Below are 22,777 nucleotides of genomic sequence, written 5' to 3'. Positions count from 1 at the left end.
TGATGTCCAGTTTAGAAAATCCTTTCCTACACCTGTATCTTGTAGGTTTTTACAAATGTTTTCTTCTAACAGTTTCAGAATTCCAAGCTTCACATTGAGGTCTTTGATCCATTTGGAATTGACTTTTGTGCAAGGTGAAAGGGGTTTAGTTTCATTCTTCTACAGGTGGAGATACAGTTTTGCAAGTACTATTTACTGAACATGCTGACTTTTCTCCAGTGAATATTCTTGGCCCGTTTGTCAAATATTAGGTGGCTGAAATTGCATGTACTCATATTTGGGTCTTCAATTTTGTTCCACTGATCTATGGGTCTATTTTTGTGCCAGTACCATCTTGTTTTCACATGTATTACAAGCTCTGTAATACAGCTTAAAATCTGGTATAGTAATCCCTCCGGCATTGCTCTTAGTGCTCAAAGTTGTTTTGGCTATCCAAGGTCTTTTGTGCTTCCATATGAATCTTAGGACTTTTTTTTCCAATTCTGTGAAAAATATCATGGAGATTTTGATTGGCATTGCATTGACTCTATAAATGGCTTTTGGTAGGATGGTCATTTTCACATTAATTCTTCCAATCCATGAGCATGGGAGGTCCTTCCATCTTCTGATGTCTTCCTCAATCTCTTTCTTTAAAGATTTAAAAATTTCATTGTAGAGGACTTTAATGTCTTTGGACAGGTTTATTCTGAGATTTTTTTTTCAGCTATTGTGAAGGGCAGTGTTTCCATGTGCTCTTTCTCTGATTGTCTGTTATTGGTATATAGAAAGGCTATAGACTTTTATATGTTAATTTTGTAACCTGCCACTTTACTGAACGTGTTAATAATTTCTAGGAGTTTTCTGGTGGAATTTTTGGCGTATCTTAGGTATAATATAATATCATCTACAAAAAGGGATAATTTGATCTCTTCTTTTCCAATTATTATTCCTTTAATTTCCTGCTCTTGTCTTATTGCTCTAGCAAGTTTCAAGCACTATGTTAAAGAGAAGTGGAGATAGTGGACAGCCTTGTCTGGTTCCTGATTTCAATGGGAATGCTTCCAGTTTTTCTCCATCTAGAATGATTTTGGCTGTGGATTTGTTATATTATGGCTTTAATTATATTGAGGTATGTTCCCTCCAGTCCAATTTCTTCTAGGACTTTGAACATAAATGCATGTTAAAATTTTGTCAAAGGCCTTCTCTGGATCTATTGAGATGACCATGTGGTTCTTGTCTTTGAGTCCATTTATATGATTTATGATGTTTATTGACTTATGTATATTGAAGCATCCCTGCATCTCTGGGATAAAGCCGACTTGATCACGGTGGACGACGTTTTTGATGTGTGTCTGTATGAGGTTTGCCTATAATACCAATGCTGAGGCAGAGTGGAAACAGGAGGATCTCTGAGACTTGCTGGCCAGCCAGTCTGTCCTATCAGTGAGCTCCAGGTTTCATGAAAGACCCTGTCTTTTCTTTTAAAAATTTTTATTTATTGTTTTTATTTTATGTGTATGAATGTATTGCCTGCATGTGTGTAAATGCGCCCATGTTGTGCAACGCCTGCAGCGGTCAGAAGAGGGCATAACATCCCCTGGAGCTGGAGTCATAGACAATTGTCAGTTGTAGGTGCTGGGAACTGAACCTGGGTCCTCTGCAAGAACAGCCAATGTTCTTAACCACTGAGCCATTTCTCCAGCCCAAAAGACCCTGTCTTAAAAAATAAGAGGGATGGGGACCAGAGAGTTGGCTTAGCAGTTAAGAGCACTTACTGCAAGAACTGGAATTCAGCTCCCAGGACCCACATCAGGCCGTTCACAAACACCTTCAACTCCAACTCCAAGAGATCCGATACCTCCTTCTGGCCTTCATGGGCACCTGCACACACATGTGTACATACATACACACTCAAATAAAATTAAATTTTAAAAATAATAAGATAGCAATTGAGGAAGACACCCAACAGTCGACATCTGGCCTCTTCATGCACACCCACACATGTGCACACACAAACAGATATACACACCATACACACACACACAAAATAAACTGGATTTTAATTAAAAGTGATAAAAGATGTTGACTAGAACAAATGGAGAAAGAATAGAATAGTATATAACTGACCTGATTTATTACCTTTCCCCTCCTGTGAACTGCTTTCCAAGCCAACCCTGCTTACTCTGCTCCCACGGTGGGAGCTCAGGAAACAAGAACAGTCAGGACTTACTGAGAACTCACTAAATGACAAGACTTTAGCATACAACATTGTGGCCAGCTACAAGTTGATCCTCCAAATCCATTGACTCCTTTTTCTACCCCAGGGACTGTGCTGGTCAAAGTGGGGCAGCTGCTCTGGCACAGAGAAGGGCCTCCTGCTGGAGATAGCAACACTGTCCCTTCATGGGTCCCTGGATAGCCCAGTGCCTGGACAGCCTTTTTAGTCCAGGCTGTCCTGGAACTCACTGTGGAGGCCAGATGGCCTGAAACACTCAGCAGTCTCCTGCCTCAGTCTCCAGAGTGCTAGGATTACAGACATGAGCCACCACACCTGGCTATTAAGTGATCTCTGACCTAGAACACCAACTATTATGATTACTTAGTTCCCTAAGCACAAGAAGAAAGTAAGGCATTAGTGTCACCTGTCTCACAGAATCACTGTGAGGATGACCCTGCATTTCTTTTTTGTCATTTCTTTTGTTTGTTTGTTTTTGAGATAGGGAGTCTTCCTATGTATCCCAGGCTGGTCTGGAGTTCAACATTAGTTCATGGTCCCTGTCACCTCCCCAATATGGGTTACAGGTGTGCGCCACCACTCCTGGCCATAATAAGTATTTCTGAAACTATTTGTGAACATCTGAATGGCATTATTAGCCTCCATTTTACTGATGAGGACGTGGTAAATGAAATGTTCAAGCCCATTATAATTCACAAGTGGCAGAGCCAGGGCTGGCACTCAAAGAGCAGGTCTAAGAGCTGATCTCTCAATCTCCAGTTTATCCACTCGGGCTCCTTGACCCTACCAGCCTCAGCTTTCCGCTTATTAAAACAAGGGTTCACACACTTTCCGCAGGGTCTCTATGAGCATCAAATGAAGTGCTGTGTGTAAGCACCCTGCACGGTGTATCTAACACATGTCTGGTGTCTACAGAGCAGGAAATGCTGGAGTCGCTACTGGGAACACCTGCCAGGCCAGAGGGAGTCCTACAGGGGCAGAATAGAGCAGCAGTCATCCGGACAGTGGAGAAGACCATTGAGCCGACAGTTTTTCTCCTGTGACCGTGCCGACCAAGCTTGGCCTCCCGTCTCCCATCGAGAGACCACCCCAAGTCTTTCCTGCCCTGCAGCAGGCACCCATGCCTAGCGGAGCCCGAGAGCCAGGCTCAGGGCCAGGTCTGTGGACATGGGTCTCCCGACTGCCCTGGGTAAGGAGGGAGTGAAGAAGCTGTAGAACCCCACTGCAACCGACAGAAACAGACGCCCCAGCGCCCCCACCGCGCGGTTCCCGCCTCCTTTGTTGCCCCCACTCCTCCCCCACCTCCCTACCCGCCAAAGTGCCCCACGTGGTCAAAAATCAGCTCGGTGCTGGAAGACTCCATGTCCTGGCTGCTCCCCGTGGAGTGAGCGCTCTGGGCTGCAAGCACCGCGCCCACCCCGTACCCCAGGATGCCTCTCACCAGGTGGCAGCGCGTGTCCTGGGGATAGGCTCACGCGAAGGACCACACCCTGCTCCTTCCTCAGTGGTTGAGCTCCTCGGCTCACCAGCTTCTCGTGGTCCCCGAGTGTGCAGTCTCCTGCAAGCCTTCAACCTCAGCCCCACGCCTCCCTTCGTGCTCCATGCTGCTAGGTCACCGGATCCACTTGGCCACCATGCCCCTGGCAAGCTTCAGAGCCGAGGGTGGAAATGCAGCGGCCCCGCCTTGCCCTTGGGACTTCAAGAGCACCCCCTCTGCGGCAGAATGAGAGTCACACCCTTACTTCTCAAACTTCAGTACTTAAAATCCCAGTGTGGTGCGTGCCTTTAAACGCACGTTCATTTCTAGGCTCCGCGCCTGGAGACTCAGCCCGCCTGGGGTGGAGTCAGGAATGATGTTTCGTGGTGGTTTGTTTGTTTTCTGTTTTGCTTTATTTTGTTTTTAAGACAAAGTCTGGATATGTAGCCAGGGCTGCCTTCGAATTCAGGATCCTCTTGCCTCTGTGTCCTTGAATGTTGGTTGGGATTGGAAACCTACTCTGCCATATTCCACATTCAATTCATCCTTTACTTTCACATTCTACATCTTTTCCATTAGAACATTCTGGTTGCTTCACCTTTAAAATGAAACCTGATCATGCTCTATCTCTCTGCCCCGTAGGGCTCACCCTCTAGTCACCACCTGCATTCTCGGCAACATCTACACAGCATTCCTGCCTACACAGCAAGTACACGCACCTGAAAAATCAACGAGACCAACTCTCTCGTTGCTCAGCTTCCTGTCATGCTTAGAATAAAATACAAAGACCTTCCCTAGCACTGGTGCTTCTCCGGTTCATCCACCACCCTTCAGCACCACCACCCTTCTCCTGCCCCTCTCCTCACCCACTGGTGCTTCTCCGGTTCATCCACCACCCTTCTCCTGCCCCTCTCCTCACCCACTGGTGCTTCTCCGGTTCATCCACCACCCTTCTCCTGCCCCTCTCCTCACCCACTGGTGCTTCTCCGGTTCATCCACCACCCTTCTCCTGCCCCTCTCCTCACCCACTGGCAACAGCACTCACTTCAGTCTCCGAACTTTTACTCTCACTATTCCATCTGCCTGAAATTTTTTGCCCAGAAAGCACAGCTCTTCACTCAGGCCCCTGTTCCAGTGTTGCCGCTTCTGAGATTTCTCCCATAGCACCAATCCCCATCACTCTCTAGCCCCTTCCATGCTGCCCTCTTTTTTTTTTTTCCTTCAGCTTGATCACATACATGATACAATAGGTACAGTCTGATGTTGCTTCTATAGAATATAAGCTCATGACAGAACGTACTTTGATATATAAATATGTGTTGTTAAATGAACAAATGGGCATCATTTAAGTATAAGGAATAATAATACAAAATGAAAGCACAGCAATTCTCTCCACTCACGTGGAAGAACCTAACATAAATCTTACCGCCAGGCAAGTCTTGGGAATGTCTAAAGGAGAATCTAGTGACAACATGCATGCCCTTTAGAAATACAATAAGGTCATCATTGTACATTGACTACTGAGCAGATAGATATATTTTTGCCAGTGAATGGAAGGGATGTGGAAAGATGAGGGTGGAGAAAGTAGAAAGCTAAGAAAAAAGCGATATTTGTGCAACCTTACTTGTAAATCTATAAGGATTGTTAAATTGGGATAACTTGAATCCCCAGCAGGGAAATATTCTGATGTCCTGTGGCCCAGTTGTCTCTAAGCCCAAATGCTTCTTCTAGCCTGGTCTTGGAATCACATCTAGTTCCCCACAAAGAATCAACAAAGTAGAAAAAAGACACAGAACAAAGACAATTGAGTTAACTGATGGATGAAGAGTGACCCAGAGCCAAGCTAAGGAAAAGATTATGTTTCAGATCATAAGGTTATTTACCAAGGTTCTGGAAACAGAGTGTCCAGCCATGGCTAAGAAATCTCCAGCAAAGCCAGAAGGGGATTTGGTGTGTTATGGGAGAAATGGTGGATGACAAAGTCCCTGTCCCATGTATCTTGCAGAAATTCTCCCATGCTGAGGCCCCCAAGACCCAGATAATCTGTTGTAGTTATCTAGTGCTTCTTCAAGAGTCAGGGGGAAATTACAAAGCAAACTTGTTTTATCCTCTACTCCACTTTCTCTTCTATCCCTGTTCCAGTTCTGGAGATGTCATCACCTCTGTGTCATCTATCTCCACACACACACATACACGCCTCATCACTCTACCCCACCGTTCCATGCTGAAGCACCTCTCTCTTGCTCCCCCTTCTATCACTGCATCCTACCCACTTGAAGGTTTCTAGCTCCAGAGTAGTTCCTCTTCCTCTCTCAAAGTCCAATGATTCTGGGTAGAATTTATGCTAACATTGGATTCTCAGTGGAAAAACAATGTGGTGCCTCTACTACCTTTGAATAATGATGGCCCAGCATTTCTTATCCCCGGCCTTTTCTTCTTACCCTATGTTCTTAATTGAGCAAATTAATTCTCTAGAGCTAGATCCCAGAAAATATCAGCAAAACTACTAAATAAAACCCATTTAGAGAGAGGAGAAGAGAGGACAGGACAGGACAGGACAGGAGAGCTGAGGTACTGAAGTCTGTTTTCAGGCAGGTCTTTCGATAAAGGAACTTGATCAGGATTAAGTTAGAATGCTGCTATAAGAGTCAAGGATTTGGAACTGGAAAGATGGCTCGGCGGTTAAGAGGCTCGGTGGTTAAGAGCATTGGCTGTACTTACAGAGGACCTGGGTTCAAATCCCAGCACCCACATAGTGGCTAACAATCATCTGTAACTCCAGTTCCAGGGGATCCAACACCCTCTTCTGACCTCCACAGGCATTGCATGACATGGCTGCACTTGCATACATGCAAGCAAAGCACCCATACACATAAAATAAAAAATCATAAATAAAACATTCTTTAAAAAAAAGAGTTAAGGATTAGAGCCAGTGGTGGCACACACCTTTAGTCCCAGCTCTCAGGAGGCAGAGGCAAGTCACTGTGAGATGGAGGCCAGCCTGGTCTACACAGTGAGTTCCAAGCCAGCTGGGGTTATAGAGGCCACAGCAAAGTGAAGATTTCAAGGAAAGATTAGAAGATTCCTTGGAAATAAGTTATCATTTTATACTCTCTATTTAAAATCAAATAATTTGGTGCTCATTGAAATGAGTTTGGATAGTTCCTAAAATGAACAGCAAGGCATTTATAAGTTTCGTGTTCAAGAGTTCCCTCAATTGGAAAGACATCATCCTAGTTAGCTTTAACTATCAACTTCACACAGTCTAGAGTTGCCTGAAAAGAGTCTCAATTGAGGGATTTCCCAGGTCAAACTGGCTTGAGGACATGTCTGTTGGGTCTTGTCTTGATTGTTAATTGATATAAGAGAGCCCAGCCCACTGGGTACGTGGTCCTAGGCTGTATAAGAAAGTTAGCTAAGCATGAGCTTTGTGAGCAAGCCAGCTTGTGATTTGGAAGTACAAGCCAAATAAACCCTTTCCTCCCCTAAGTTGCTTTTGGTCAGTGTTTTCTCACTGCAACAGAAATCTAACTAGAACAAATGCCCTAATAAAGACAGCAGAAGAAGCCTGTTGATTTAGACAGTCAACCAAGTGAGGTAGATGGTCTCCATCCTTACTACATACTTATGGCCTCTCCAGTCCTACCATCATCTTACAGCCTTATTCCCAACTATATATTTAACAACATCATCTGGCCATGCCTCAGGTAGTGAGAGTAATTTCTCCAAAATTCACCTATAAATGAGTCCATGGCATCTTAGCTTTCGGAGTAAGTCCTCTGCTTGTCTTAGCATCTAGGGCTCCTGGTCCTACATTCCTGCTTACTTCTCAAGTACAGCCTCCAGTCATGTTTTCACACAACAGTTTTGTTCTGGAATTGCAGAACTCTATGAATTCCCACCAAGCTGGTGCTCACTTGCATCCCCACACATTTGCCCATGCTATTAGGTCAGCCTAGAAATCCCTTCCCATTTCATGCATAGGCTAATCCTAGGAATCCTTTAGAACTCAGGGCCAGTGCCACTTCACCCCTAATCCCTCCTGATGCAGGCTGGAAGAAATCTCAACTCTCTTCACAGCTCAGATAATGAACTCTTAAGCTGGGGATGTAGCTCAATGATAGAAAGCCTAAGTAGCATGTGCAAGGTCCTAGGTTCCATCCCCAGCACACACACAGACACACACAAACATACATACACATATACACACATAAACACACACAAACACACAGACATACACAAACATACACATATAAGCACACTCACAAACATACACACACACAGACACACAAAAACACATACACACACATACACACAGACACACACACAAACATATACACATATACACACACATAAACACAAACACACACACACAGACATACACACAGCCATACAAACATATACACAGATACACACACAAACATGCACACACATGCAGACGTAAACACACAAATACACATACACATACAGACCTACACACACAAATATACACAGAGACATACACACACACACACACACACACACATACACGCACACACACAAACATAGGACTGGCTCTTTGATTCCCAGCCATCAGGAGATGAGCAGATTGCTTCAACATACTCTTTCCCATCATGATGTTCTGCTCACCATAGGCCCATAACAATGTGACCAGGTGACCATGAACTGAAACCATATGCACCAAAATATATATTTCTTCCTCCTGGAAGAAAAAAGAATCTGGAATCAAAACTACCACTTATCACACATGATCCTGGGCAAGGCATTTAACCACTCATATGTTTTTACATAGATAATGATATGTAGTAGTCTGATCATATTCACCCCCATTAGCTTCTCTCATTCCACTTCCATTTCAGTCAAACCCCTTCTTCTTTCCAAAAGTCCTCCCTCTATGTCCATGTCGTGTGTGTGTGTGTGTGTGTGTGTGTGTGTGTGTGTGTGTATGTGTGTGTGTGTCCTACTGTATTTAATTAGGGCTGTTCCTGTGAATGTAGGAAGATTGATTGACAAAGGGGATATGATGGAAGATGGAGGAGGATGGAGAGGTGGGTGGTGGGAAGGTCAGCTGGGACCAGGTTAAAGAGGAGACTGTGGGATCAGTGAAGGGGATTCTGTCAAGTAGAGGAGAGGAGGACTGGCAAGTTTTGCCAATGCCGGCCTGGAAAATAAGTAGCTATGGAGAGGTAAAAATTCTCTGGTGTTATATGCCTCTGTGGTGGGTCTTCTCTGGCTCTCCTCTCTCTTCCTCCCCCTTTTCATGTTCCCCCTCCTTGCTCTCTTTCAAGAATGACTGAGTTTCCTTCTCATTCCAGACAGAAGTCTTTCTCTGGAGCATTTTACTTGCCCACCTACTGAGACTCTACCTGAACAGCTTTGAAAAGATTTGTTCTTGAACAAATCTGGTCTGGGTTATGGTTTGAATGTGAAGCATTCTCCTACAGGCTTATGGGCTAGAACACTTGGCTCCCAGCTGATATTCCTGTTTGGGGAGGTAGTGGAACTATGAGACATAGGATCTAGCTGGGGAACATAGACCACATGTATGTAGGCTTTGAGGATTATAGACTGGCCTTACTTCCAGTCCAGTCTCTGCATCCTGATCCACCAAAATGTGAACAAGCCACACTGCAAGCACCCACCACACAGACACAGCTGCTTCAGCAGCCAGCCTTTCCTGCCACAATGGGCTGTGCCCTCTGAACTGTGAGTCAAAATAAATTTTTCCTCCTTTAGCTGCTTCTGTCAGGTATTTTGTCACAAGAACAGAAAAAGTAACAAATACAGTATGTTAAAATTTGGGAGAATGAAATGTTTCCTCCTCTTTTTATAAAAGGAAAAATAGAGAATAAATTTTTTGTACAGCGTGAAAAAGATCTAGAATACCTGTATAAGTCTCTATAAAAGCTGAAATAGGGCTGGTAAGTGGTAAGAGCACTTGTTCAGTATATGCAAGGTCCTGAGTTCAAGTCCCAGTATTGGAAACAAAAATGAACATGAAATGGATATACGTTTGGGTCTGGAAACTTGAGTGGATAAATGCTGGTACTGGACATGTAAAATGTAGAGCAGAAAATAGATTTACTTCACCACTGTCAATACAGAGGTGCAAGGTGTATGTGTATTCCTGTGTCTGTGCATCAGTGTTCATGTTTACGGTCTATTAGTGAGTTGAGGGGAAAGTGTGATGCCTCAGAGGCAGCCGCCGGCCACAGAGATTATAACCAAAATGGTCCAAAAGAGAGAGAGAGAGAGAGAGAGAGAGAGAGAGAGAGAGAGAGAGAGAGAGAAGGTCTGAGAATGATGAGAGACCTTCCTAGTTCTCCTTCTCAAATGTTCCTTAAAGGGCCAGGAGCACAGAGGAGAGTTGCGAATGAGGTACACTCAAATCAACTGAAAACACCTTCTCTGCACCTAGATATCCTCAGCCACAGCTCCAGCCTGCCTGGACAGTGCCGTGGTGGAATTCTTGAGTAAACACTGGTGACAATTTTCCTTTGTGTTTTATTTACCTCTGTAACTCAGGTATGCTAGAATCTTTTCAAAAACTAATAAAGAATCCCAATATGCTATCTCTTAACCTGGGAATAAAATTAAGTATGAGAAAGTTAAGAAGTTGTGGCACAGGCCACTACTCAATGAGTCCGTCCTCCTTCATTATATGCACCTTGAATAAAGACCTCAGGGACAGCAGCAAGCTGGGAGTCCTTAACTCCGATCATCTGAGACAAGCTTAACTAGGACAATGACAACTTCTGTTTTTCAAAATGGGTCGAAAGGCTGTTAAAAAAACTGTTCCATAAATTCAGGTCCACAAAGAAAGAGACCACCACTCCGACTGAAAGTGTCTTGACAAAGCGAACTTCTGATCAGAAGGGTACAAGGATGGCAAGAACGAAGGAGCAAGCACACTTAAGATGGCCTGCCTCTTATCCCTGGGGTGAAAGAGCTCAGCTGTTCCTCACCGGTGGAGATTCAACCACGTAATCTAAACCCAAGTAGCTACTTGTAAAAGAGAAAGGAGGCACGTTAGTGAAAAATCTTTGTATTCTGAAGTGTAGGGCTTTGGTACATATCCAGAGTCCAATAGTCACAAAAGGAGGAAGGGGATTTGTGGATGAGAAAGCAAGAGGTATTAGGTTAAGGAAACAAAGGCTTTATGAATGCTACAAGTTACATATTAGGAAACAAATATTGGTCCTATAACAAGATACTGATGAAAAAGACAAGCACATAGTTTCGAAGTGTTTTTGACAGAAAAGACTTCATTTCTTACAAGACCACTCTGCCCCAAAGTTTCTCTCGGCCAGTCTGCCATAGCACTCTGTGCCTCACCTATGCATGAAGTCACCTGTGCTGGATAGCATTGGTTGTCAACTTGACACACCTGGGTAGAGGGAGCCTCAATTGGGGAATTTTCTCCATTCATCCGGCCTGTGGCCATGTCTGTGGGGCATTTTCTTGATTGTTGAGTGATGTGAGAGGGCCCAGCCCACTGTGGGTGGTGCCACCCCGGGAAGGTTGTTCTGTATTGTATAAGAAAGCAGGTTGAGCACGGACCAGGAGCAATCCGGTAAGCAGCATTTCTCCATGCCCTGTGCTCCACCTCCTGCCTCAAGGTTCCTGCCCTGAGATCCTGCCTTGGACTCCTTGATGAACTGTGACCTGGAAGATGTAAGACAAAATAAACGCTTTCTTCCCCAAGTTGGTATTGGTCAGAGTGTTTTGTCACAGCAATAGCAATGCAAACTTGAACACCCTCTTTACACCAAACACTCGCTCATCCTCTAATTCAGCCTCAATTGTGCCATGAATATTTCCCTGAAACACAGTCCCCAAGACTTTCTGTCCTCCTGCCTCCATCTCTCTAGCTGGAAGCTAACCATGCAGCCAAGGACTCACCTTCTACAGTGGCTGCCAGCGCTGCGAGGCAGAAACCTCATCTTTTCAATTTTGCTTCTCCAGCACCTAGCAGCACACCCTGTAGCAGATACTCAAGACATGAAGGAATGATCATGATGTGGTAGAAAAGTCTCCAAACTTCACACTAAACTGGCTCCTTGGCTGGTGCTATGGTTTGAATATATCACCTCCAAGATTCCTATATTGAAACTTATGGCCAATGTGGTGATAGAGAGGTGAGCATTTAATAGAGGTGATTGGAACATGAGGCTTCTCCTTGTGGCTAGGATTGAGACCATTATCTTAAAAGAGACAGAGGGGCTCCATGCCGTGCTTAGTCCTTTTTGCCTTTCTGCATTCTGTCATGGGAGGATATAGCATCTGTTCCCTCTAGATGTTGCATCAATAAGGTGTCATCTTTGAGACAAAGAGATTAAGGCTTCACCACTCAGTGCCCTACACTTTGGCTTCTAGCCTTCAGAACCCTGAGAACCCAGAGAGCCCAAGTCAGGCCTCCAACATTTTTTTCTGTTATTTATAAATTATTAAATTGGTGGTATTGTGTTACAGAAGCACAAGATTTAGACAGCGGATGAAATTGGTAAATGACTCATCTCTTCAGTCTCAGCTTCATCTGACAAGTCAAAGAGCCTCTCTGACCCTGTCTACTCACCCCAGCTTGGCCACAGGATGCAAATGAGAAAGCCTATTTGAAGATCTTACTCAGAGCACAGCCCTGAAGGAAGGAGATCCAAGGACAGTTTTCTCCATTCTACAGATGGGAACACAGAGAATCCCAGATTATCAAAATTTACCATCCCTGCTGGATGTGGTGGCACATAACTTTAATCCCAGCACTTGGGAGACAAAGGGGGGTGGATTTCTGTGAGTTCAAGGCCAGGCTGGTCTACATAGTGAGTTCCAGGCCAGCCTGGCTGCACAGTGAGATCCTATTAAAAAAAAAAAATTACCATCCCAGGGGCTGGAGAGATGGCTCAGTGGTTAAGAACACTGACTGTTCTTGCAGAAGACCCAGGTTTGAATCCCGGGTTAGTTATGGCAGCTAACAACTGTCCATAACTCCAGTTCCAGAGGATCTGATAGTCTCTTTTGTCCTCCGTGGGCATTGCAGGACACGGGTGCACTTATCTACATGTAGGCAATACATGCATACACATAAAATAAAAATAATAAATAAATTTTTTTTGAAAATTACCATCCCTTAGCTAGGCATAGTGGCACATGCTCATAATTCCAGCATCCAGGAGGCTGAGGCAGGAGAATCAAGAGCACAAAGCCAGTCTTTACATAGGGGTACATAGTGCAATCCTGTCTCATAAATAAATAAATATATAAATAAACAAATAAATGATTTTTAAAATAAATAAATGATTTTTCAGGGTTTAAAAAAATTCATTCCCTGAAGGCTGGGTGTGGTGGCTCACACCTATAATCCGGACAGAGGCAGACCCATCTCTGTGAGTTCAAGACCAGCCTGGTCTACATAGTGAGTTCCAGGCCAGCTGGGGCTACAGAGAGACCCTGTCTCAAAAAGATCAAAAAGAAAAAAAATATCATCCCCTGTCTCATTCTTGCAGAAGCTTGACCTTGGAATCTAACTTGTAAGTTAAAATCTGATAAATTCCCTTTTTCAGGAGTTACTTATTGTTGAGTATATGAAGAGGCCTCTCCTAGAAATACTTGCATTCTAATTCAGAATGCACAGTAAAGGAACTTCTTTCGCTATTTCTTTGAGATTTCTTAATGAAAACATTTGGATGAGACTATTTCCAAGTCATTCCCAACTTGCATGCTATAAATGGTTGACCCTGCCTACACTCACTTTTGCACTGAGTGTTGGAGAAACACTGTTTTCATGCTGAGATGTCACTAATCTTCTACAAGCTCCCCATGCCCCCAAAGTCTCATTCTAATACAAAAACTAGAATGCTGTCTCCCTGAAGTCATGAAAGCAGTTAGTATCTTCAAAAGGCAAGAGAATAATCACAACACAGTGGAAAGAATCTTCAAACAGAAGAAAGAAAACCTGAGGCCTGGCTTTCAAGCAAGCAACTGATGTGAACTTGGGCAACTCCCTCACCTGAGTATTTAATATGTTTGGGCATGTGTGGTGCACATGGTGCATGCTGTTGACCTAAAAAGCAAATTGAAGCACACCAAGTACAAGTCCATTAGAGACAGAGTGAGGGTGGACCCCTAGGGAGAAAAAGGAATTCTAGCCACCAGGAATAAGTGTTCCCAAAATGGTGCACAAGAGATCTAGGTATTTATAGTTTTTTATTTTTTCAAAGAATGGGATTAGTGGGTCTGGAGAGATGGTTCAGGTATTGTTCTAGTTATTTTCCGTGGCTGTGTTGAACACACTGACCAAAACTGACTTGGGGAATAAAGGTTTTATTTAGCTTATATCACAAAGAGAAGTCAGGCAGGAACTCAGGGCAGGAACCTGGAGGCAGAGCTGAAGCACAGACCATGGAGGAACACTGCTTATTGGCTTGCTCCCCTGACCTATGCTCAGCTTGTTTTCTTATGCAACCCAGGGCTACCTGCCCACAGGTGGCTCTGCACACATCACTCAACAATCAATAAAATGCCCCACAGACATGACCACAGGACAATCCAAAGGAGGAAATTCCTCAACTGATGGTCCTTCTACCCATGTATGTCAAGTTGACAACTGAAGCTATCCAGCACAATTGGCCCTTGTCAACTTGACACACAAATACATCATTGTTAAACCACAACCTTTCCATTTATTATCCCCAAGATCTCATGTTAACATTAATATTACAACATAAAACAGTACAACTTTAGAAATCCCACAATCCTTAAAAATTCAAACACTTTAAAAGCTCAACATCTCTTTCAAATAATCCAAAGTCTCTAACTATGGGCTCCTATAAGGTTCAAAGTAAGTTACATACTATCTTATTTCAAAAGGGAAGAACTGGTCACCCTTAAGTAAAACCAAAGTCCAGAAATGTAGGTCGTTGTTAGACATCTGAGATTCACTCATGATCTTCTGGGCTCCAAAGGGCTTGGCAGCTCCACTTCTCTGAGTCTACCACCACAGCACACACAGCTTGTCTCCTAGATTCAGGCTGGCTCCACTCCACACCTGCTGCCCTTGGTGGTCATTCCATTGTCCTGGCATCTCAATATGCTGGAGTTGCTACTGAAACTGAGGTTTCACTTTCACTAATGGGCTCTCCTGGCCTCTCAGGGTGCATAGCCTCAGATTCTCTCCATAACCCCTTCAGTCCTGGGAGTCCTCACTGCAACTCATCAATGCCTCTCCTGGCTTCTCATGGTGCAAAGCCTCAGATTGTCTCTATGACTCCTTCATGCCTTCAATACCTGTGCCATCTAGAAGACCCTTACACATTACCAGTTTGAGATGGAGGCTTGGGCCCCCGCTGGACCACAGCTTCTGTGTGTTGTTGACCCTGAGAAAATACTTCCCAGAAGATTCTACCTCAATGATGCTGGTCTCTTCTTAATCAGGACTGATTTTTCAGCCCCAGATAACCAGCAGCAATTGTTCCAGCAGAGCAATGGTTTCACTTCAGTGATACTGGTCTCTTGTTAATTACAGCTGATTCTTCAGCTCTAGTCAACCAGAAACTACAGAAGCTCATCAATTCAATAGTCTTTGCTTCACTTGAAACTTCACAAGTCAGTCCTCCAACATCTACATTTTTATTAAGCATAACTGTTCCAAGCTCAACAACAGCTCACTAAGCTCTGAGAACTCAATGGCTTTTCCAGCCCAAAGTTCCAAATGCTTCCACAGTCCTCCCAGATGGTTGGTTCTATCACAGCAATACCCCACTCCTGGTATCAATTTCTATTCTAGTTTGCTTCTCTTTTATTGTGATAAAAACACTAAGCAAAAACAACTAGGAGAGGAAAGATTATTTTATCTTACATTTCCAAGGTCACAGTTCATCACTGAGGAAAGACAGGGCAGGAACTCAGAACAGGAACCTGGAGGCAGGATCTGATGATGGTAGACTGTGATCTGTAGGCCAAATAATCCCTTTCCTTCACAAGTTAATTTTGGTCAGTGTATTTATCACAGCAATAGAAAGTAGCTAAGAAAGAAGTTGGTACCAGAATTCTGGGATATTGCTGTGACAGACCTAACCATGCTGTTTGGGGATGGATTGTGGAAGTCTTTGGAACTTTGGGATGGAGTGTTCAGAATTAGTGAGCTGTTGTTGTGGAGCTTGGAACAGTTATGCTGAAGAGAAATGCAAATGGTGGAGGCCTTGCTTGTGACATTTCAAGGGAAGCAAAGTCTATCAGGGCTGTTTGTGTGATATTTTGAATTGAGGAATTTCCTCTATTGGATTGGTCTATGGTCATGTTTGTAGGTATTTTCTTGATTGTTGAGTAATGTGGGTAGTCAGTGCCACCGTGGTCAGGTGGTCCTGGCTTGTATAAGAAAGCAGGCTGACCACAATCCAGGGGAATAAGCTAGTAAGTGTTCCTCCATGGTCTGTGCTTCAGATCTTGCCCCCAGGTTCCTGCCAAGAGTGTCTGCTTTGACTTTCCTCAGTAATGAGCTATGACCTGGGAAATGTAAGATAAAATAAACCTTTTCCTCCCCAAATTGGTTTTGTTCAGTGTTTTTATCATAGCAACAGAGAATCAAACCAGAACAGTGGTTAAGAGCACCGGCTGCTCTTGCAGAGGACCTGTATTTGGTTCCCGGCACCCACATGGTGACTAACAATGTCTATAACTCCAGTTCCAGGGAATTCAATGCCCTCCTCTGGCCTCCACCAGTGTTGCACTCATGGGTACACTTCTATACATGCAGGTGAAATACTCATACACATGAAGTAATAAATAAATAAATTTTTCTTGAAGAATAGAATTAGTGCCTTTATAAGAAAACAAAGTTACAGCAAACCAGCTATTACAATCAGACTGGGTGACAAGTGTGGCTAACAGTGTAATAATAAGGATGATGCTTTTACTGGGGTTATCTTCATGATGTCAGGGGGTCCAGAAAACTGCTGTTCTGAGACACAATAGCCTGGGCTATTTCAGCAAAATTCAAAAGTCACTGTTAGAATGTCAGGTACCAAATGATGGCACACCCTTATAATCCTAGCACTCAGGAAATAAATACAGGATAAGCAGGAGTTCAATGTTATGTTTAGTTAAATAGCTTGAAGACAGCCTGGGCTACTTAACATTATGTCTCAAAAAACAAAAGCAAAAGTTACATTGGTCTAACAGGAAATACTTTAGTCTTTGTCCCTGGTTCCAAGCATAGAACTCCCCCATACCTTTGGGATTCCCTGAGTAATGGATAAAAGCATCATCTCTCACTATTCATAAATTCCTTTTGACTACATTGAGTTTTGCTGATATGGTGATCTAAGAGGACTTCTTCGTGGCTTTATATGGGGCTGATCTGAAGGACCAAGCTTTAATCAGAGGATTGGAGTTTCTACTCTCAGCTTCCAGAAAAGAAAGAAGGAATGGAAATGAATTAGATATCCTCCTGCAGCATTTCTAAGCTACATTACAGCAATACTTTAAAAAGAGGCAGGCTGAGTCTTAGCATTTGTTTTAAGACCAAGAGTAGGCCCAAACTGCCAAGAACTCGTTCCTTCAGTTGTCCCTTGGAACTGTGCTCCCAAGTCAGGTTTCACTCATTCTTTTATTGAAACAGGATCTCCAGTATGAAATGGAAAAGTAGAAATCAGGATCCACCCTCATTTTATCAAAAAATCTTGACCTTTGATCCCTAGACCTAGAATAACACACACACACACACACACACACACTCTCTCTCTCACACACACACACACACACTCTCACACACATACACACACACATCACACACACTCACACACACTCACACACACACACACACACACACACAACTACAAACAGACTTCTCCATTTTTCTCCTTGTTGGCAAAGAGTATTTAAAAGTGTATATTCATTTATTCATTATCTTGGGTGAAATGCAAGGAAGAGTCCTGTGGTATTAAGATCATATGCCCAGACCACAAGATGAGCACAGGGCTCAATGAGCTTCTTTACATTATAAACAGTAACTTTTTGTTTGCAAGGTTAGGTAAAAATCATTAGTCACAATTTTGTTCATATTGTAAAAGTCATTCCTATATCCCACAGCCAATGACTTCACCACTATGATTATGTAATGAAACTGTCCATAAACAATAGGGTTTTGAGGGCTTCCAAATCAGTAACCACATCCACATGTGGGCAGATTGGCACACCCCAACCCCACAAGGACTTCCAGATGTGGCCCTATGTACCTCTTCATCCTTTGTATCCTTTATAATAAATCAGTCAACATAAAGGATTTTTCTGGATTTCTGGGAACCGCTTTAGCAATTATCAAAGCTTCATGCAATCCACCAAGTTACAGCCAATTTGTCAGAAGTATGGGTCACCCAAGACTTGAGTGGAGGCAGTCTTGAGAGCTGGTCCTCTTACTTATGGGATCTGATGTTCTCTCCAGGTGAATAGTGTCAAAGTTGAGTAGCTGAATACTCCATTGGTAGTGGGGAGTTGGAGAACTACAGGCAGAGGTGCAAATGGCAATGAGAGAAAAATCGCCTTTCCATTTTTAGTTCCAACATCATTTGTCTGTCCTTGGCCTAGCAGCACCTATAATTATCAATTACTTGCTGCTGTGTTCTGTACTGGGCTCACCAAAAATTCATATGCCAGAGTGCTAATCCACAATGCAATTGGTATTAGCAATGGGACCTTTGAGGGATAATTAGGTTTACCCTGAGTTCATGATGGAATGAGTGTCCTTGTAGAAAGGACACCAGAGTCTTTCTTTGCGCTTTCCTCTGACTTCCCCTTTCTTTCTGCAACAGAACACCCAAATCTCATACTTCTAGCCTCCAGGAGAATGAGAATATAAATTTATGTTATCTAAGAAACCCCTGTTTGTGGAACTCTTATGACATCCCAACCTGCCTAAGATACTTGCATATCCATTCGGAAATATTTTATGCATAAACAAGTTTCACACAAATGCATAAACAATTTCATACAAATGATTCTTCAACTTGTCTTACTCTGAGAAAACAGCCCAACTTACAACATTGCTTTTTCTAAGAAGTTTTATTTGTATTATGTATATGTGTATGTCTATGGGAGTGTGCATGTGTATGCAGGTGCCAGTGGAGACCAAAAGAGGGCACAGGATCCTTGGAGCTGGAGTTAGAGACCGTTGTGAGTCACCCAACATGGGTGCTGGGAATCTAACTCAGATCTTCTGCAAGAGCAGCAAGCATTCTTAACTGCTAAACCATGTCTCCAGCCTCACAACATTGCTGTAAAAAAAGTTTCATAATATTTTTCAGTTATATGAAGGGAACAAACTTCTATTGCTAAATATTTAGGTTGTTTCCAAACTTTCATGACTACAAATAATGCTATAATGAATAACTTTGTCATTAAAAATTTCCATTTGCATATACGAAAATTCTTTTTTGGATAAATTCCTAGAAATGAATTGCTGGGTAAAAGTATGTACACATTTATAATGTTGACAGGTATTGGCAAATTACCCTTTATAGTCATTGTGTCAGCTTCTACTCCACGTAGTGCATTTGTTTTTCTCTGACTTTCACCTACACAGTATGTTAGCAAACATAGATTGCCAAACTGACATATAAGCATTAGTTCTTTGTAGTGTTTTTCCCATTTCCTATATGTGAAATTGAGTGTCTTTCCTTGTGTTCAAGAACCTTTTGTGCTTTCCTTCTAAAGTTCACATCTTTTCATCCTTTATCTTTTGGTTGACATTTTCTTATTGTTTTGCAGTGCTGGGATTCAAACCCCAGACCTCATGAATGCTAGACAAGCACTCTACCACTGAGCTACACCCCAACCTTTCTTATTTTTTCATAAAGGCTCCTATAAAAGAGAAAACTAAAGCTTTTATAACTAAGAATGGCAGGGTCTGGAGGGATGGCTCATCAGTTAAGAGCACTTGCTGCCCTTAAAGAGGACCTGAGTTTGGGTACCAGCACCCACATCTGGTGGCCCAGAATCACTGGTAACTCCAGTTCCAGGGGATCTGATGCCCTCTACTGGTTTCCACAGGCACTCTGTGTACATGGTACACATACAGACAAACATACACACACAAACACATAAATAAAATAATTTTTAATCTAAGTAATAGAATATTTTTCCTTGGTTTGTTGTTTGAATTTTTATTTTATTTATGATAAGTTTATCATAATTAAATTTTGTTTCAAGCCCTCTGAGTTTCCAATTACACTTAGAAGTTCCTTCTCCATTCCAAGACAAAATATCTCTGAATTTTCTTTTATTTCTCTTTACTTCACATATTTAAGGCTTTGATCCATTTGAAACTTATTTTGGTACAAGATGTGAAGTGTGCATCCAACTTAATTTGTTTCCAGAAACTCACAATCTGAATAATCCATTTCCTTTCTCTGATTTGAATTTCGTCTGTATCATACACCAGAACAACAGTAAATATCTTGTACCATGTGGCATAATTACATTTGGAGATTTATGCTCTACTCCATTGAACTATCTATCATAAGCCAGTACTGGACATGAAAGTCATTAATGTTTTATAATAGGTTTATAATTTTTTGTAATTTTTATTTGAAATGAGTTCACGTATAAGATATAAACTCCTGAAACATTCCCTTAACATGTGCTTCAGTCCAAACGTTGCAAGCTCATGGAAATTATTAGGCAAAACTCCTGACAATGTGGGAAATTGAAAGGAGGTTATCTGATTAGTTTTGTCTGAGATATTTCATTAAATTCCAAGAGAAAAGCTATGTTTTTTTAGAGTACGCACACACAATGTAAAATCAAAATATACATTTTCAGTATAAATACTAAAATACAATTTTAGAGCTCTGAAGACACTGTCAGTTTAAGCTTTCTTTAAAAACATTGAGAACCATTTACAGTGATTCACTAACAGTAGTTCAGCTGTGGTTTTCCTCTGAAACAGAAATTCTGGTCAAACATCAGGTCTTTTCAGTCACACCAGCACACATGGTTAACAATAGTCAGCATATCATTTAATAATACAAAGTGCAAGACACACAATGTGGAATGTATTGCTAAAAAAGTTAAGTTGGACGTTAGTAAGACTGAGGTGGTGAGTAGATCCAGGCTGACAATTTGAAATTTGAGTGCTTTTCCCACTTTATACTCTGTGGTGTGGTTATGTGAGATTGTGCAATCCAGGAGTAAGCCTTAATTATTTAATGCTGTGATTCTGTTTAACAAGTTTATAAACAAATCAATCTTCCCTTGACAACTAAGAGATTAATTCAGCTTAAATAAGGAATATATAACCCACTAGAAATGGTTTATAATTTTTATCACATTTATTTATTATGTGTGTAGAGGTCAGAGGACAACTTTCAGGAGTCAGTTCTCTCTTTCTACCATGTGGGTCCTGGGGAATGAACTTAGGCTTGGCAGCAAGTGTCATTATCTATTGAACCATCTCACTGGCCCTTATACTATGGGAATAGAGCCCACATCTTTTTTCATGATTTTTCCTGCCTCTTGGTGCCTTTTTTTTTTTTTTTTTGCATTAACTTGAGAGGTATCTTTTTAAAAATATTTTTTTTTCATTTTTATGTATGAGCGTATTGCCTGCATGTATGTAAGTGCACCCATGTTGTACAAGGTCAGAAGAGGGCATCTTGGAGTTAAGGACAGTTGTTAACTGCCATGTGGGTGCTGGGAATCAAACCCAGGTCCTCTGTAAAAGCAGTCATTGCTCTTAACCGCTGGGCCATCTCTCCAGCCTAGGAGGCATCTTAAATGGTCTCAAAAATATGCCTTATAATCTGTGCTGAAATTACATTAAAGTAAGGTTAAGTTGAGATAATGGTGACATTGAGGCTTTCTGGTCAAAAGCAGAACTGGCTGGACTGTCTAGGGCTGTGGCTCTGGGTTTCCTGGCTGGGAAGAAGAAAAGACGGTGTCTTTAGGAATGAGAATCTGTAACCCTGACACTGTCTGACGGCACAGAATGTCCACATTTGCTCATATGTCTCCCGAGAATGTTTCTTTTTTTTAATTTTAGAAGTTTCACATTTAAATTAAATCTACTTTGTACAATTTCTTCCATTATATTTTCTGATTATTTGTATTTTAAAGTTATTTATTTTGCTCTATTTTTCACCAAACAAAATTACTTTCCATATTGTTTTGCATAATTTTTCAGATAACTCTTTAAACATTTTAGATGTACTATCTTCAAATAATTATCATATTACCTCTTCTTTCTTAATATGTCTAATTTCCTTTATCTAATTGAATTATATAGTACACAGGGGATACTGTTAAATAGTGTTAGTTATAGTGTTAGTAAACATCTTGGCCTTGTTTCTGACTTTAATGGAATAATGTGTGTATATTATTCTCCATTATGCTTGATCTCAGACTGAAATAAATGTATTTATTCATGTTATAAAAGTTTCCAGGTGAATCTTGACCAACAATGAATATTGGCTTTTATCAAGTGGTTTCTAATTCCTGTGGAAAATATACTATCCTTCTTCTCGTGATAATAAATTTCCTGATTTTGAATAATCTTTGCAATCCTGGAATAAACCTTGATCGCTAATGCTGTGAGTCTATTACTGTACTTCTAAAGTCTGGTTACTAGTATTTTATGTTGGATTTTTGGACTCATATTCATAGCTGAGCTTTGGTCTGTGATTGCTAATGCAACCATTCCTACATGCACTGCTCCATGTTATGTCAGCTCTGTATAAAATAATGCATAAAATAGTAGTACTATTTCTATTCCTGTTCTAGTTTTAGTACCTCTCAGGTCATCTGTATGCCACACGAAATTTCTCCTTTTAAAAATCTTTACCAATGTTTTTAGTTAATAATCTATAGGCTTCAGTTTTCTCAGAAGAAGATCATTTTATTACTTCAAAAATTTAAATGACAAATACATATCACCCTTATAATCATATAGGTATTAAAATATCATAAAAATGAAATAAGAGAAATATATTAGTGACTATATGTAAAATTTTTCAATACAGTATTATTTAAAATTAAATCAAAAGAAAGAAGCAAATTTTGGACTAAATACTAGCAAGAAAGTGGTTTAAAATAGATTTCTC

At 41.8% G+C, this 22,777-nt stretch overlaps 1 protein-coding gene across 1 annotated transcript in view; it reads right to left on the bottom strand.

Moving 5' to 3' along the window:
• The window catches only part of Slc22a16 (solute carrier family 22 member 16), a 78,270-nt gene extending 74,692 nt beyond the window's left edge, over window positions 1-3,578 (bottom strand). Inside the window, 1 exon segment of the mRNA XM_008852451.1 lies at window positions 3,526-3,578. Within this exon segment, the coding sequence (XP_008850673.1) occupies window positions 3,526-3,578 (53 nt within the window).
• Between the last annotated feature and the right edge of the window lie 19,199 nt (window positions 3,579-22,777).

The sequence above is a fragment of the Nannospalax galili genome, unplaced genomic scaffold (assembly GCF_000622305.1).
Source record: "Nannospalax galili isolate Female #2095 unplaced genomic scaffold, S.galili_v1.0 scaffold646, whole genome shotgun sequence".
NCBI classification, from domain to species: Eukaryota; Metazoa; Chordata; class Mammalia; order Rodentia; family Spalacidae; genus Nannospalax; species Nannospalax galili.
This window is presented reverse-complemented; position numbering and strand designations above follow the sequence as displayed.